This window comes from Notothenia coriiceps, unplaced genomic scaffold, assembly GCF_000735185.1.
Source record: "Notothenia coriiceps isolate Sejong01 unplaced genomic scaffold, NC01 NC01_scaffold00032154, whole genome shotgun sequence".
Classification (NCBI taxonomy): Eukaryota; Metazoa; Chordata; class Actinopteri; order Perciformes; family Nototheniidae; genus Notothenia; species Notothenia coriiceps.
Genome location: NW_011364855.1, coordinates 16221 through 31315, shown reverse-complemented (window position 1 = coordinate 31315; position 15095 = coordinate 16221). Strand labels below are relative to the sequence as shown.

Below are 15095 nucleotides of genomic sequence, written 5' to 3'. Positions count from 1 at the left end.
GCATATTTGTGGTCTGGGCGTGCTGGATCCTGTCCGGCTGAGGATGCGGGTACCAGTAGGAGCGAGAAGAGATCAGAGAGCCTGCTGGATGTTATCTCTTCGTTAGTACCATAACTGCAGGTCGACTCACCCGAGGCAGCAGCCAATCCCATCTTCTGTCTGTCTGTCTGTCTGTCTGTCTGTCTGTCTGTCTGTCTGTCTGTCTGTCTGTCTGTCTGTCTGTCTGTCTGTCTGTCTGTTTGTCTATGTGTCTGTCTGTCTGTCTGTCTGTCTGTCTCTCTCTCTGTCTGTCTGTCTGTCTGTCTGTCTGTCTGTCTGTCTGTCTGTCTGTCTGTCTGTCTTTCTGTCTGTTTGTCTATGTGTCTGTCTGTCTGTCTGTCTGTCTCTCTGTCTGTCTGTCTGTCTGTCTGTCTGTCTGTCTGTCTGTCTGTCTGTCTGTCTGTCTGTCTGTCTGTCTGTCTGTGTGTGTGTGTGTGTGTGTGTGTGTGTGTGTGTGTGTGTGTGTGTGTGTGTGTGTGTGTGTGGTGTGTGTGTCTGTCTGTCTGTCTGTCAAAAGTTCAGTTTTCCTAAAGTCATCTCATTTTGCTTGCAGCATGCATCAATCTTAAGTGACCAATTGATCTTTTTGTGCGTTTTATGGTTCTATTAGTGCTCTTATATTTTCCTGTGTTAATAATTTAGGTATATCAGCTTAACTTATTGTTGTTTATTGTTCCTCTTTCCTCTGTGATTTTAATGTTAATGCCACCAATAGGCTCCAATATAGGCTCATATTTATCTTGTAGTGGAGGATGGTCAAATAAATTGGCTGAGTCTCTTGTCTTTACAATATTAGTGTTAAGAAGCTTGGTATATTGCATACAGCATAACTTCCATGTAGCCTTTCATTCATATTGCCACTTTTGTTCCCTGCCCTTTATTCAGTGCCCTATGGTTTATTTTTTATGTAGATACTTACTCAAAGGACAAGACAATACTTGACAGAGACTGTGATCAAGACTACTGAGAATGAAACTAAAACAAATACAGTTTATGAATGTACATCCTGTGGAAGACATTTTACCTGCCAGTTAACTCCGGAGATGACATAAGATGTGAACACATATATTAATAGGATCGAAGTACTTTGGTTTTACTGCACTTGAAATGCAGTAGATATGATACTGTGTTTTATCAAATCACCACACACCCTGGGTATGCGATTTTCCAACACATGAACGGATATGGAAGTTACACGAACACGTTATGAAGAGCTTTAAGATATTTTCAACAAATGTTTATTCATAATATCTTTTTCAGTTGTTGTTGATATTTTTTGGTGTAATTGTTTATTTTTCATTATCTGATGTCTACATGTAAATAAAAATCAGATGTGCTTTTTTTTTTTACTTTATTACCAAACCAATATTTATTAGAAAATATAACTTTTCCATTATAGATCAAACGCATGATCAAACGTCATGACCTGTACTGTTCACGGGGGTGTGGTGCCCTCTGGTGGTCACCTGATGCTTCTGCAGGGATTTTCCGCCTTGGTAAAGTGGACGTGGCAGTGACGTCAGTGCCGGAAACGACCCGGATCGGAACTTTAACTCCTGGGTAGATTAGTTTTCACCAGAAACATCGAGAGCCCCCGGAATATCATGTAATGTCGATTCAAGTAAGTTTGAAACGATTGATTTGGGTCTTTTACATATCATTGTATCTCACTTGGTTGGTTTAGGTCGAATTTAATCAAGGTAAAAGAGGAGAGACCGATTGTAAAGCTTGGCTAGCCTCCTGAAGCTAACGTTAGCCTGTGGTTAGCCGGTGAGGCCGTGATCAGCTGTGAGATGATTGGCCTTTACTCCCACAGAGAACCGCCACATAATCCCTGCTACGTAATGATATGTATATTTACCTCTCATGTGGTTTTATGTTCAAGCTTTAGGCACAATTGTTGTTTATTGTCCGTCTCTTAGTCGTGTTGTTTGGGGTTTCGTCGTTAGCTAACGGCACGAATAGCTTCACACAGTTAGCTAACCTCACATATTGTTTATTTATCAGTTAAATTTCAAACTGTCATCCTACAAGCTGTTTCATTCTGACACGTGTTTTTTCCCGTTACCGCAGACATGTGTGTACAAATGTGGATGAAGGATACCCCACCTTGGATGTGAGTGTGTGCGTACATCGGGAGGTCTTCTCAGTTATCCATCACACAGAGCAGAGGTGGTCTCAGGTGGTTCTGCTACAGCCGGCTGCTGCGACCCTTTCCCGGCGGCAGGATGACGTGCCGTGACCGGACCCTCGAGTTCCAGTCTGCCTGTAAATCTCTCCAGGGCAGACCGGTATGTTGGCTCAAAACACTTGACATCATAACACAATAACAACAACATCTCTTATGTAACATTATTAATTTGCCTTAAAAATGGAACACAAAATGACGAGCTTCATTTAAGTCTAGGACCCCTTACAGTATAGAGATTATACGTTGTACTCCCTCATATATTTCCCTTGGAATAATTTGACCTGGCCTATTTTACATATAGGCAAGATCACAAGATAAATCTCTGATAAATGTAGACCTTTATTTAAAGTATGTAGCACATTTTAAGACTTTAACTATTATAGGTTTCAAGGTTCATAGGTTTATTTATTGAACCATGAAACATTTAAATATAAAATATATATTTTAAGTGTATGAATCTAAAAAGTCCCACTGACCCCATTTTAATAATCACTAGGTAACAAATACATAAAAAGTTCACTCTGTGTTTCCCGGTACTTTTTTTGTTGTTGCGCAGATAGACTTTTACTTTTGGTTTTTGTTTCTTATTTTCCCCTTCTGAATTTCTCTCTGCTTCTGGTTCCACACCAGTTTGCTGCAGTCTGTTCGAATTAAGCAATTTGGGTCAGGTTAAACAGATGTTCTTGCTCCTTCAGAAACTAGGGGATTGTTGTAATCTCCAAGATAAGGGCAATCGGTTTTAAACAGTATATATTGCACGATTTGAAGCTGACACAACTTTAATTTTGTTGTGCTTGCATAATGCCTTTGGCTGATATTAGTTATCCCAGAGATACTGGTGTCAGTACATGTCTGCTTAAATAACCATTGCTGGAAAAGAATACCAAAGATACATTTGATGTTATTTAAAAACACTGTTTCAGTTCGATAGTTTTTCCACCAGACAGCACAGATATGTTTTGTTGAAATTGTCTCTCTGTGTACATTGTGTTCAGTTTTCTTTAGCAAATTATAACGGGATCTTTATCAAACGTGCGTAACCTGTTAAACAGCCGTATTGGTCAAATTGTTGTTTTCAGGTATGTTTTTAAACTCCCATGTGTCACCACTGGTATCAGCCTCAGCAGTCCAGTCTCTGATGGACTATAATCAGAGGTGACCGGTGCTCACAGTGACACCAATAAAGGTTACATTTCTTGGTTATACTAAGAGCCCACAGTCTTATTTTCAAGCTTATTAAAAAAAGTATTAAAGGGAACAGGGAAGTGTCTGACAAGGAAGTAATGACTACGATGTTTAGTAGATACACTACATTTGTTTCAATGCTTTCCCTGTTGTTTGACCAATTCATTAGTCATACATTTATTTAGATATTTTCAGCCTCTTATTTTCAATGTATCTTCTTATCTCATACTCTCTACGTTCTTCCTCTCCTGGCAGAATGGAGTCCAGCCCAGTAAACCGGCTCTCAGCGCCCTCAGGCAGCGCAGTGACTTCACAGTTATGGCCAAGTAAGTTCCTCTTAATCTGTTTTTCCACTGCTCTTAAATGTTTGCTCAGTGGACTTGTACTTTAATGTTGGTTTTGGGTGTTGCATTATTTGTATGCACACACTAGTCTCCTCCTAGTACTTATTGCATGGTACTGTAAATGTGTCTTTATTGGTTTTAAAGCATCCTTAGAAACATAACTCCTTTTATATTGTGTTTACTCTAAGTTTAATGGGAAGATTGATACGAAAATGTTTTCAATTGCATGTCTAGCCCAGCACAGACTGTTAGCAGGAGACAAAAAGCACAGAGATAAAGTGGATATCATCTTTTAGCTGTCATGAATGCAATCTAGCATATTTCACAAGGTATTGTTGTACTTATTTTACTATGTGCATGACAAAGAAAGCTTTGTGTTTGTGTGTTTCCTTGTAGGAGAATTGGAAAAGACTTGAGCAATACATTTGCCAAACTGGAAAAGCTCACCATTTGTAAGTTTTTCTTTACATTTTTTATTAGAATAATAAAAAAATAATCTAACATTCTTGTGTTTGTTTCTCAAAGTATCCAAAGTGCTGATTCTTCATGCTGTTGTTTTCATTTTCAGTGGCAAAAAGAAAATCTCTGTTTGACGACAAGGCAGTGGAGATCGAGGAGCTAACGTACATCATCAGACAAGTGAGTTGATTTGTTAGCAGCCCATGGAATGTGGTTTTGCAAACATACTGTGCATGGACTGTGAATGCAGTGGCTCTGTTTAATCCTGGGATATCTTGTAACATGTCCTCACTCCTGTGTGTTCAGGACATCAACAGTCTAAACAAACAGATAGCACAGCTGCAGGACTTGGTGAGATCCCGCGCTGCTCCGGGCAGCCGACACATCCAAACCCACTCTAAGACTATAGTGGTGTCTTTACAGGTACATCCAATAATGTTAAATTCATACTATATTGTATATTTGTTTTGAGTCCAAATGCATTATTCCGTTTTAAAATTGTCATACATTTTGCTTTTCAGCCAGGGTTACCAACACTACAACAGATGTTTTAAATTAGAATTTTCACGTACCTCAAAAATGTTTAAGTTTAGAGATTGAATTGTCAATGTTGGGGAAAAAAACTTAAATGTGGGGTAGGTAAGTTTGAGAAACCGGCTCGAGATACACTTTTTGTTATATTCCATGGAATGCTCTTAACATCCCGATAGCAATGAATATCTGAAGTGCTTTGACAAAAAATCCATAAAAAACATTTCATCTGTGGAAGCCGTAGTACTGTAAAAAGCACGACCAATCATCTGAGCCGGCCCGGCTAAAATAACTGGATGGCCTACCTGCCTGTCAGCCTTCCATCTGTGCACAAACTTATCTCGTGCCCTCATTGGTCATGTGCGCGTTTGTGTGTGTTGGAGGAGGGGCTCTGTAAGAAAGTGGCAGATCTTTTCTGGTTGTGTATTTTCAAATTCTAGCGCACTCGAGCTGGTTTCTCCAAAATTACCTACCCCACCTTTAATTAATAACATATTAATCCAAATGATTAATGAGGCTTGTAAAAACATATATTTTTTAATTAATATAATCTTTATTATCAACAATTTCTTTATTATTATTGTCTATAATTTCTGACATGTCTCATAGATAATGGCATGAGCGAATGAATGTGAAATGATCTTTTACACATTTTAAATGTACAAAGCTGCATTTATTTTAAAGTGTACTTTATCTTTTGTTGTCCACAGTCCAAACTGGCTTCAATGTCCAATGACTTCAAATCAGTCCTAGAAGTTAGAACAGAGGTGAGTTGTGAATGTCTTTAATTTCCAAATGCAGACAATATTTCTGAGTACAGTCGCAGGGCTCGACAGTAACGGTTGCCATCGGCAACCATTCAGAAAAAATGTCAACCACTTCTTGGCCTTTGGTTGCCATCAGTAATGGCAACCACTTTTCAACATGAAGAAATAAGGACAGGAAACAGCAAAATGTGCGCCCCAAAAATAGATAAATGTTAATTATTTGTTGTATTAAGAGTGATATTTAATTATTGTTGTGACCAGTCGGAACCTGATACCTAAGTTGCACGTGCATTGGTGTGATTACGGAGCCAGAAAGCGATGCACGTTTACTCGCTTGCGCCGTGTGTTCGTTTTTACAAAAAATGGCAAAGCAAATTAAGTTGTTTGACTGTGGGGTAAAAAGTTCGGCCAACCCGTCAACATCTCAAACGAATGTTCAAAGTGATTCAACTGATAAAGCGCAAGGTGAACTCGAACGAAATACAAAGAGGAAATGGGTAAAGTCTTGGGAGGCGAAATATATATGTACATTCTGCTACGTTGTGCATTCACTTCCGGTAAAAGTTCCTTCAAAATCGATCTTATTACTACCAAAATAAAAGTGCAAAACGAAACTTTACCATAGGAAAATATTGGCATACAAATATAATCACTTCTATAAAAAGGTAACACATTTTAAATATAGTTAGACATATTAAAGGTAATTTACAGCATTACTAATTTATATCTAATTCTTAACTGTGAATGGTTTTCATTTATTTAACATTAGAAATGTATTAGTCTGGTCAATCCAAGACTTCAATGCTGAAGGGCCAATGGATCTATGGTGGGGGTCAGCACAAAGGTCAAGGAAACCCACATTTGAAAGGAAGACAACGGATGACCAAGAAACTAGTGACTTGCTCAATTCCTTTGAGGGATCTGTGAAGAACATGACAACAGCTGCACTACTGGTATTTTGTATGCCAGCAATTGAGGGCGGACACGTTTACTACCACTTAAGTTTCAAATAATTGTGTTAATTACTTATTGTAAAGTATTTGAACATTCTTTTGTGTCACATGTTCATTATTAAGTTGATGTTTAACTGTATAGTATCTTTAATTATTTAAAATATTAGGTGACTAATAATGGCAACCATATTTCCGTTTTGGCAACCAAAAGCTGATGCCTGGTTGCCAGCCTGGCAACCACTTTTAAAAGTTAGCGTTGAGCCCTGAGTCGTGTTTACCTCTCATCATTGCCCGTCTCCCTGCAGAACCTGAAGCAGCAGCGCAGCAGGAGAGAGCAGTTCTCCCAGCCCCCCACGTCCTCTTCTCCTCTGATGGCCAACAACTTCAGTGAGTCCATCCTCAGCATCACACTACCACTATGAGTTTACAAGGATCATTCTGGGGTAGCTTTATAAGGGCTTGTTCACTCTGTACTGACTACTATTAGCGGGTAAAAGGGAACTGTTATCCTGTCAAACCACTCTGTTTTCATTCCGTTTCACTCTAACTGGTGTAACTTTAACACGCATCACAAATTAAATCCCATTCATCTGACCTCCCCCAAAACTTGATAAATCAATTATTAACTGAATAATTTCCTGCTGTTTATCTTTCCATCCAACATGACTGTTGTGCCGGTCGTTCCTAGAAGCGTCATAGAGTGAACACACCTTTATGAAGTATTTGTTTTGGCTTTGAGGCAATATTGGCCCTTTCTGGCTGCTGCTCAGTTTACCGTTTTGCTAAACATTTTTCTAAACATATTCCTCCAGAGAGCTCAGATGCTTTCTGTTATTTACACTGCCACTCAAATGTTTAGGAACAGCCTATGTTTCAGCATCTTTGGTAAAACCTCAAACATTCTGCTCACTGTTGATATCTTACAAAAATACAAAGTTGTATTTCAATTAAAAACCTTATTAAATCAATTTAATTGATGTAAAAAAATTGAATCAAACACCAGTTTGATTATAATGGCTTTAACTAGGCCCCTGTATCACACTACATGTAATATAACCATCTTACCTTTATTGATGGACCTTTCTTTAATACAAATTATACCATTATGTCTAAAGGTACTTGAAAATAAAGGTTTACCATTTTTGAAGTCTAAACTAGGAGACTGTTACATTTAATTACATAACACAAATAATGTGTTGATTTCAAGGTTTCTGTATTTGAGTTTCTATTTATGAATTTGTGTTTATTCACAATGAGCAACTTGGTTGAACTAAGTCAGAAATGCCATAGACGTACAGAAACAGTTTGACTGGCAGTGTATTTCTCGCACAGCTGTTATGATAGGGACCTGCTCCATGTGAATGATTATTACTGTATTTGGTCATCTATAATGCAAAAATTACAAAATATTTTAGGGAGCCGCAAAAAAGGGGCCCAGGAGCCGCATGCAGCTCGCGATCCGCGCAATGGTTACCAGGGCAATACAACCTCAAATTTAAAAGGTATTTCCCTGGAACGTCTGACTCTCCCAGCGGGTATAACTAGTACTCTATGTGCCCGCTGTTCTTTTTGTTTTCCTCCCTCTACCATTGAGGATATCTGTCTGATCATTTTGAAAATGTGTTTGTGTTTTTCTCTTTGTCTCCCCTCAGAGAGCTCGGTCCTGATGCAGGATGAGTCCAGGAGTTTGGGGGACGTAGCCATCGATATGGACTCTCAGAGCAATCCCTTGCAGCTCCAGCTTATTGATGAGCAGGTAGACCGTCGCTGTGTATTTGTCAAACTTGGCTTTCTCATTTGCTAGCACAAAAGCTGTGTGTTTGTTAAATAGTAGATTTTGTAAATGTAATGAAATGCTTGCTCTAATGAGGCCCTCACGTGTTTGTTACAGGACTCGTACATCCAGAGCCGTTCCGACACCATGCAGAACATCGAGAGCACCATCGTGGAGCTGGGCTCTATATTCCAGCAGCTGGCTCACATGGTCAAGGAGCAAGAGGAGACCATCCAGAGGTAAGAGGCAGCAGGAACTGGAGGGAGAAACGTGGAAATATGCTAGTTTGCTCGTTGTGAATTGCATAACAAGAAGATATCACTCCCATGTCAGTGGGTTGGATATGAAGATCAAGTCAGGTACATTTAGATTAGCACAAAGACTGGAGAGCAGGGGGAAATGGCTAGCTTTACTCTATCCAAGGCTTAGAGAAATCTACCTCACAGCCTGTCTGATACTCATTAGTCAACACTTTTCTCTTCGAAATTTGTAAAAGGAAGACCGGTAGAAATATTTACAAGTCACCATATATCCATATATCCTTTAATATATCAAGGATTAAAAAACTAATGTCGCAACAGGATTTAGAAAAACTTGTCCATGCTTTTATCTTTAGTAGAGTCGACTACTGCAATAGTGTATTCACAGGGCTGACTAAAAAATATCTATCAGAAAGCTGCAGCTGATTCAGAACGCTGCTGCTCGAGTCCTCACTGACACTAGAAAAGTGGATCACATCACTCCGGTTCTGAGATCATTACACTGGCTTCCAGTCGGGCAAAGAATTGATTTTAAAATACTATTGCTAGTTTTTAAATCACTGAATGGCTTAGGACCGAGGTATATAGACGACCTCCTCCATCACTATGAAGCATCCAGGAGTCTCAGGTCCTCCGGGTCGGGTCTGCTCTCTGTTCCGAGAATAACCACTAAACATGGAAAAGCAGCTTTCAGTTATTATGCCCCAACAATCTGGAACAAACTGCCCGAATCATGCACGTCCGCCGAAACACTTCCTATTTTTAAATCCCGACTAAAAACATATCTATTTTCCGCTGCTTTTAATTGAGCTGCCCATACTCACACTGCAGTATGCCTTTTTAGTCATTTATTCTGTACCTGCTGTGTTTATTTATTTATATTTATTTCATTACCTTTGCTTATTATGCCTGTTTTTAAATGCCTTTTTAATAATGTATTTATGCTGTATTTGTTCTTAAATGTCTTTTGCTTTTAATCTGTAAAGCACTTTGAAAGTGCTATATAAATCAAATTGCCTTGCCTTACCATTTCAAAAGAACTTACCTGTACTAGAACATCCCAACTCCAGTACTAAAAACAACTGAAACTGGGATACACTTCTGTCTTTAGCTGGCAAGCAACTGGTGTTTTCCTTAACATTTTAAAACTATATTATACACTACTTTTTGATAAACAAGCAATACTAATTGGGGAAACTGGTCGTAAGAAGTCAAATGCTGAAAATTGTAAAATTAATTAATAAATAAAAATGCAGAATTTGGTGGGCCTTTGGATCAGTTAACATGCTTTTTTAAAAACTTTATGTACTAAAATATAAAGAAACATTAAGTTGCATTCTTAATTGACCTGTAATCTTCTTATTGCATTTGTTTTAAAATCCCTTTCTCGTGCTTCTCTCTCAGGATTGACGCTAACGTTGAAGACACCCAGCTGAACGTGGACGGCGCTCACACGGAGATCCTCAAATACTTCCAGTCAGTCTCCTCCAACCGCTGGCTGATGATCAAGATCTTTCTCGTCCTCGTCGTCTTCTTCATCATATTTGTCGTCTTCTTCGCTTAAAGTAAAGAAGAGGGAACAGCACATCGAATGAGTGGAAGTGAAGCTGAAGCTGGACTCGAGCATTTGAAGGACAGACTTCTTTATTAAAGTGACACTTACTAGGCTTGGGAGCTGCTCAGATTATAATAAAACTTTTCCATTAACACAAAGACTTTCTGGTTGTTCCCAAGCCACAGACTCTGGATCTTAACGTTTGACGATTCAGTGAAGAATGAAGATGTCAAACTCTGTCCAAATTAAAGATTAAATCATCTAAAACCCCCACTTTGTATAGAGAGAGTGAGAGAGAGCAGGAAACTGCTCGTTAATGTACTATGACCAATTATTCATAAACATTTAATCAAAATGGCTATAATTTAATGGTTTGATTCTGCAAACTGTCTTTAATTTTCTTGCTGACCCGAAATGTCATTTATTATTATGATTAGTGTTATTTCAAAGCCAAACAACTGAACTGGAGTTTATCATCAGATCATTTTGTTTCTTAGTTGACCTACTTTGCATGATTGTGTCCCTTGTTTATCAGCTATTCTTTACTTTAGGATATTTTCTATTCTCTTATGCTTTCAAAGTTTATTTGCCAAAAGGGTACTCGTATAGAAATGTGACTCAATACGAAGACGCTCGCTGCGGTCCAGCATTTCGTGTCCTGAAAGCACAAGAGACAGCTGAAGGGGGCCAGTTTAATTTGGATACGAAATAAAAAGTTATATAACGGCACTGTTTTTAAAGGAACGGTTTGGTTGAAAAAGTGTAATCCTCTTACATTCAGTGCTGCTGAAGTCAGCATGAGACGAGTACAGTATCTATAGGATCCAGGTTTGACATCAGTGCTTATGAAGGGGAAAGTCTGGGTGTGCAGGTCCACTCATAAAGTGACTCAATCAGCCAGATCCCTTGAAGTGTCTGGTTGGATGTCACCGTTGAAGTTCCTTTCCCTCTTAATCTATCCCAATGCTATTTAAATGACCACAGCTTTTTCAAAAGAAGAAAACATTGTTCTCATTTTCCCCTGTCTGTTTCTCTTTTTTAGCCAAATGCCTTGACTTCTATGTATAAAGTGCAAATAGTGATAATGATGTATTGATAAAGAAGTGCATATTAATAAAAATGATAATGGGGTTTGGCATCATGGCTGAGATGTTCTTGGGATAAGAGGATTAGTCACCAGTGGTATAATTAGCCATGCTGGGAGGCTAAGACTAGCCAACAGATCTAAGCAGGTGCAGCTTTCTGTAACATATTCAACACAACTACACTAGATGTACACAATGTGTTTATATTTATTTACAGACAGGTTTAGGCTTTCCCACTACAATTTCCATTTCACTTTTGTAGGAAAAGCTTCAGGGCTTCTATTTAACATATACATGGGGGAATAACAAAGTCACATTAAGTCTGAAATGTAAATTTAAAACAGAACAGACATCTTTCTTGGAACACACCTCAGAGAAGTTAGGAGAACATTACATATCTATATTTACAAATATACATTCACAAAATTAAAAAGATGACAGATGAAATGCGGTTTTTCCTTTGCTTGATTATACCATGAGATCTCCCAAACACACATTTGGTTGTTGCAGCAAAACAAGGATACAAACTAAAACCAGATAAGTACAGAAAGTAACATAAATAAATAAGAATGACAAAACATTGAAACTTAACAGGAGCATTTATAGACAAAGAGCCACTGTGACTTCTGTCCTAACCTGACTTCTCTCTTCTACTACAGAACACAGATTTGCTCTTGGTTGCACAACATGTATTTAAAGTTCATTGGGTGTGTATTAGTCATCAGGAGCTCCTGCAGCAGCTGTTTGTATAAAAGGATACTTGAAGCATGAAAAGGTTAGCAAAGCAACATATTTAACTCAACAAACCACCATGCAGCACATTTGAGCTTTTTGTATTTTGTATTCATGGTCCCCAGACAATGTATCTTAATGACTTCTATGATCCTCTGAGATTTCCTGTATTCCCAACAGAAGGTTCGGTGAGATCACATGTTCCCGAAATTGTAATCTCTTTTATTTGAATTTTCATTGAGTGCTTTACAATGTCAAATACTTTGGTATGTTTATGTTAAACCATTAATACCCATCAGCCCCAACTGTACTTTGGGTTTTGTGCTAATTAGCAAATGTTAGCACACTAATCTAAGATGGTAAACATGGTCAATATTATCCCTGCTTAACATCAGCTTGTTACTGACATTAGCATTGAACTTAAATCAACAATGTGTGCTACACTGTAAACATTTACCAGCATTTCACAACATTTAACAGTATTATTTTACAGTGACATATTGCAATCAAGGCTCCCTGTAATATCCCAACAAATACATGTAAAAAGGACTGTATCCTTGGATTTCACAGCATTCAACTATTATTTCTTATTACTGGGCGACTGTGGCTGTGAGGAAGTGTGGTCGTCTTTCAACCGGAAGGTTGTGGGTTCGATCCCAGCCCATGCAGTCAACATGTCGATGTATCCTTGGGCAAGATACTTAACCCTGAGTTGCTCCCGATGGCATGGCCAACGGTGTGTGAATGTGTGTGAATGTTAGGTCCTAGAGTAAGGTACACTGCTCTGTATGAATGGGTGTGAATGGGTGAATGACATGTAGTATGTAAAGCGCTTTGAGGGGTCTTAAAGACTGGATAAAGCGCTATATAAGTACAGTCCATTTACCATTTTACCATTTCCCAATAAAATACTGCAATCAAAATCCTCTGTAATCAAATGGTGTAATATCAAAACAACATTGTAAACATTGCCAGGATTTCACAGCATTTAAGAGTATCATATTACAGAGAAATATTGTAATCAAAAGCCCCTGCAATATCACAACAAAATATCTATAAAACTACAGTAAAATTAGATTTGACATTATTTAACTATTATTTCACAGTAAAGCACTGTCTACTCAAAATCATCTGTAATAGCACAACCCATTACTGTACAATTTGAATTGTGCAGCATTGCACATGTGCAGAATAGACTATTCTAACCGGCGTGTGTCCTGCAGCCACTTCTCAAACCGTCTGGAAGATTTGAACTGAGACATTCCCTATTTGATTGGACTCACGGGTGAGATGCTTTTTGTGCATTTTTTATTGCTGTATGTGGCTGACGTGATTAGTCACGTCATCCAATAGTATTTGACAGGAAACCATTGTATGAGCTTCCTCCAGGAAGTACCGGAGCTGGGGACTACAGTTATGCACGTCTATCATTGTAAATTGACAGTAAATTGCTGGCAACTATTTTGCATTACTTTCACAGTACACATTGTAAATTCACAGTAAATTACTGGCAACTCCTGCATTGCTTTCACAATAGAAATGTAAAAGTACAGGCCCTTGTTGTAATGCATGTACAACAAAATGATGTAATTTCCCAGTAACATACTGTAATATCACAGTAATTCCTTAGTCATTGAAGCTGTGAAGTTACAGTATACAGTTTTACCTTTACAACAATGCATTGTAATATCATGGATGTGAAATTACAATACATTGCTGTGAACCTTACTGTGAAAAGTCAAGCAAAAAATTGCCAGCTAATTATTGTAAATTCACAGTGAATATCTTTACAGTGTATGTACAGCTGAATACAGCCAGCCATAACCACTGTGCACATTCTCTCCCCCGACTCCCTCACCCCTGTGCACTCTGCTCCAGAGGGCTGATCTCTGGCATGCTCCTGCTCCTTCCCTTTATCGCCCTGGCCTTGATGGCCTCTTCCTCCCCATCTTCATCTTCATCTTCATCTTCATCTTCCTCCTCCTCCTGGTACCAATCCACCTGCTGCTGCAGATTCCCCCTGGAGCCTCGCATGCCGCTGCCCTTGAAAAGCTGCCCTTTGGTGAACTTGCTGCAGAAAGTGTCAAAAGAAAGGCTCTTGCTGCGCTGCTGCTTGCGGAAGACTGCGCTCTGAGTCTGCACGTCTTCAGCTCCGTTCACTTGGTCCATGAACTCGTGTAGCACTGAGCGAAACAGCCGGGGAACCTCTGGAACGTCAGGCTCGATCTGAGATACCAGCTGCCTGAACCTGCAGGAATATAACAGAAAATAGGGTACGTTATAGGCTATGATCATTCTAAGTGGGGAAGTGCCATCGCCATTAGGGGGGATTGAAGTCTTTTTACAGGGGTCCAAATCCCTCGCTACGCCCATGGTAACATATGAACTCTGATTACACCAAAGTGTCCTGGAAAGTGGATTATGTAAAGCCAGTCAGTGTCAATTATTGAATACTTAAATTGACCTGCTAATCCTTTTATCTTCAGAAACAACAGTTTGAGATCTCTAGTCAGGAAGTCCTCTGAGAGATGCAGCATATTATCTAAATTATAGAAGTTAAGTGTGTTATGAGGATTGGATTAACAGCAGCTCTTCTTCTGTTTCCTCTATTCTATGTACCTGCTTGTATTTCAAGCTTTCCGTCTTCTCTGTCACATTTACTTTTTCAATGTCTCTATGCGTTTCCCACCTGATGATCAGAGGGCCACACTCTGCAGGGGGGATCTTGGCACAGAGGTCCTGCAGCTCCAGCAGGTTGCCGGGCGTCAGCTCGTAGGGCTGCGGAGTCGGGGGGGAGGCCAGCCAGCTGTAGTTGGCGGTGGAGGAGGAGCTGCGACGCCGACCCTCTGTCAGACGCTCCAGACGGATGCGCTCAGTGCGCTTCACCATGGCCCCCAACTCCAACATCAGAGTGTTGGTCACCAACTCCTCAGAGCTGCGCTGACCGGGCACTTTGGGCTCAGAGAAGAAAACTGCAGACCAAGGAAACATCTGGGAAAGAAGGGCAGAGTCGACACACACACACACACACACACACACACACACACACACACACACACACACACACACACACACACACACACAAGGGAGGAGACCGATCTGATCGGAGCAACTGTGACAAATAATCCAACTGAAACCGGCATGGACAATGACTGTTTTAAAAATGCGATTATCCAGACAAGCCTGGTTTGGACACTTTACGGGCAGAAGAAACATTTCT

General features: G+C 39.5%; 2 protein-coding genes across 3 annotated transcripts; one reads left to right on the top strand and one right to left on the bottom strand.

Moving 5' to 3' along the window:
- Positions 1-1553: 1553 nt before the first annotated feature.
- On the top strand, positions 1554-11082 carry stx5a (syntaxin 5A). 2 transcript variants are annotated; one of them, XM_010788805.1, is made up of 12 exons: positions 1572-1660; positions 2113-2330; positions 3671-3741; positions 4156-4211; positions 4328-4398; positions 4525-4641; positions 5460-5516; positions 6775-6856; positions 7885-7971; positions 8122-8225; positions 8361-8482; positions 9908-11082. In XM_010788805.1, the coding sequence occupies exons 2-12, from the start codon at positions 2268-2270 to the stop codon at positions 10065-10067; spliced, it is 990 nt and encodes a 329-aa protein (XP_010787107.1). In that variant the 5' UTR covers positions 1572-1660; positions 2113-2267; the 3' UTR covers positions 10068-11082. The 2 variants fall into 2 exon arrangements, with proteins under 2 accessions (XP_010787109.1, XP_010787107.1); XM_010788807.1 differs by lacking the exon at positions 7885-7971 and having other exon boundaries at positions 1554-1660.
- A 2647-nt stretch (positions 11083-13729) lies between these two features.
- LOC104960677 (protein RD3) lies at positions 13730-14866 on the bottom strand. The gene is made up of 2 exons (XM_010788827.1): positions 14565-14866; positions 13730-14123 (listed from the first exon to the last, which is right to left on the bottom strand). The coding sequence occupies exons 1-2, from the start codon at positions 14864-14866 to the stop codon at positions 13730-13732; spliced, it is 696 nt and encodes a 231-aa protein (XP_010787129.1).
- Between the last annotated feature and the right edge of the window lie 229 nt (positions 14867-15095).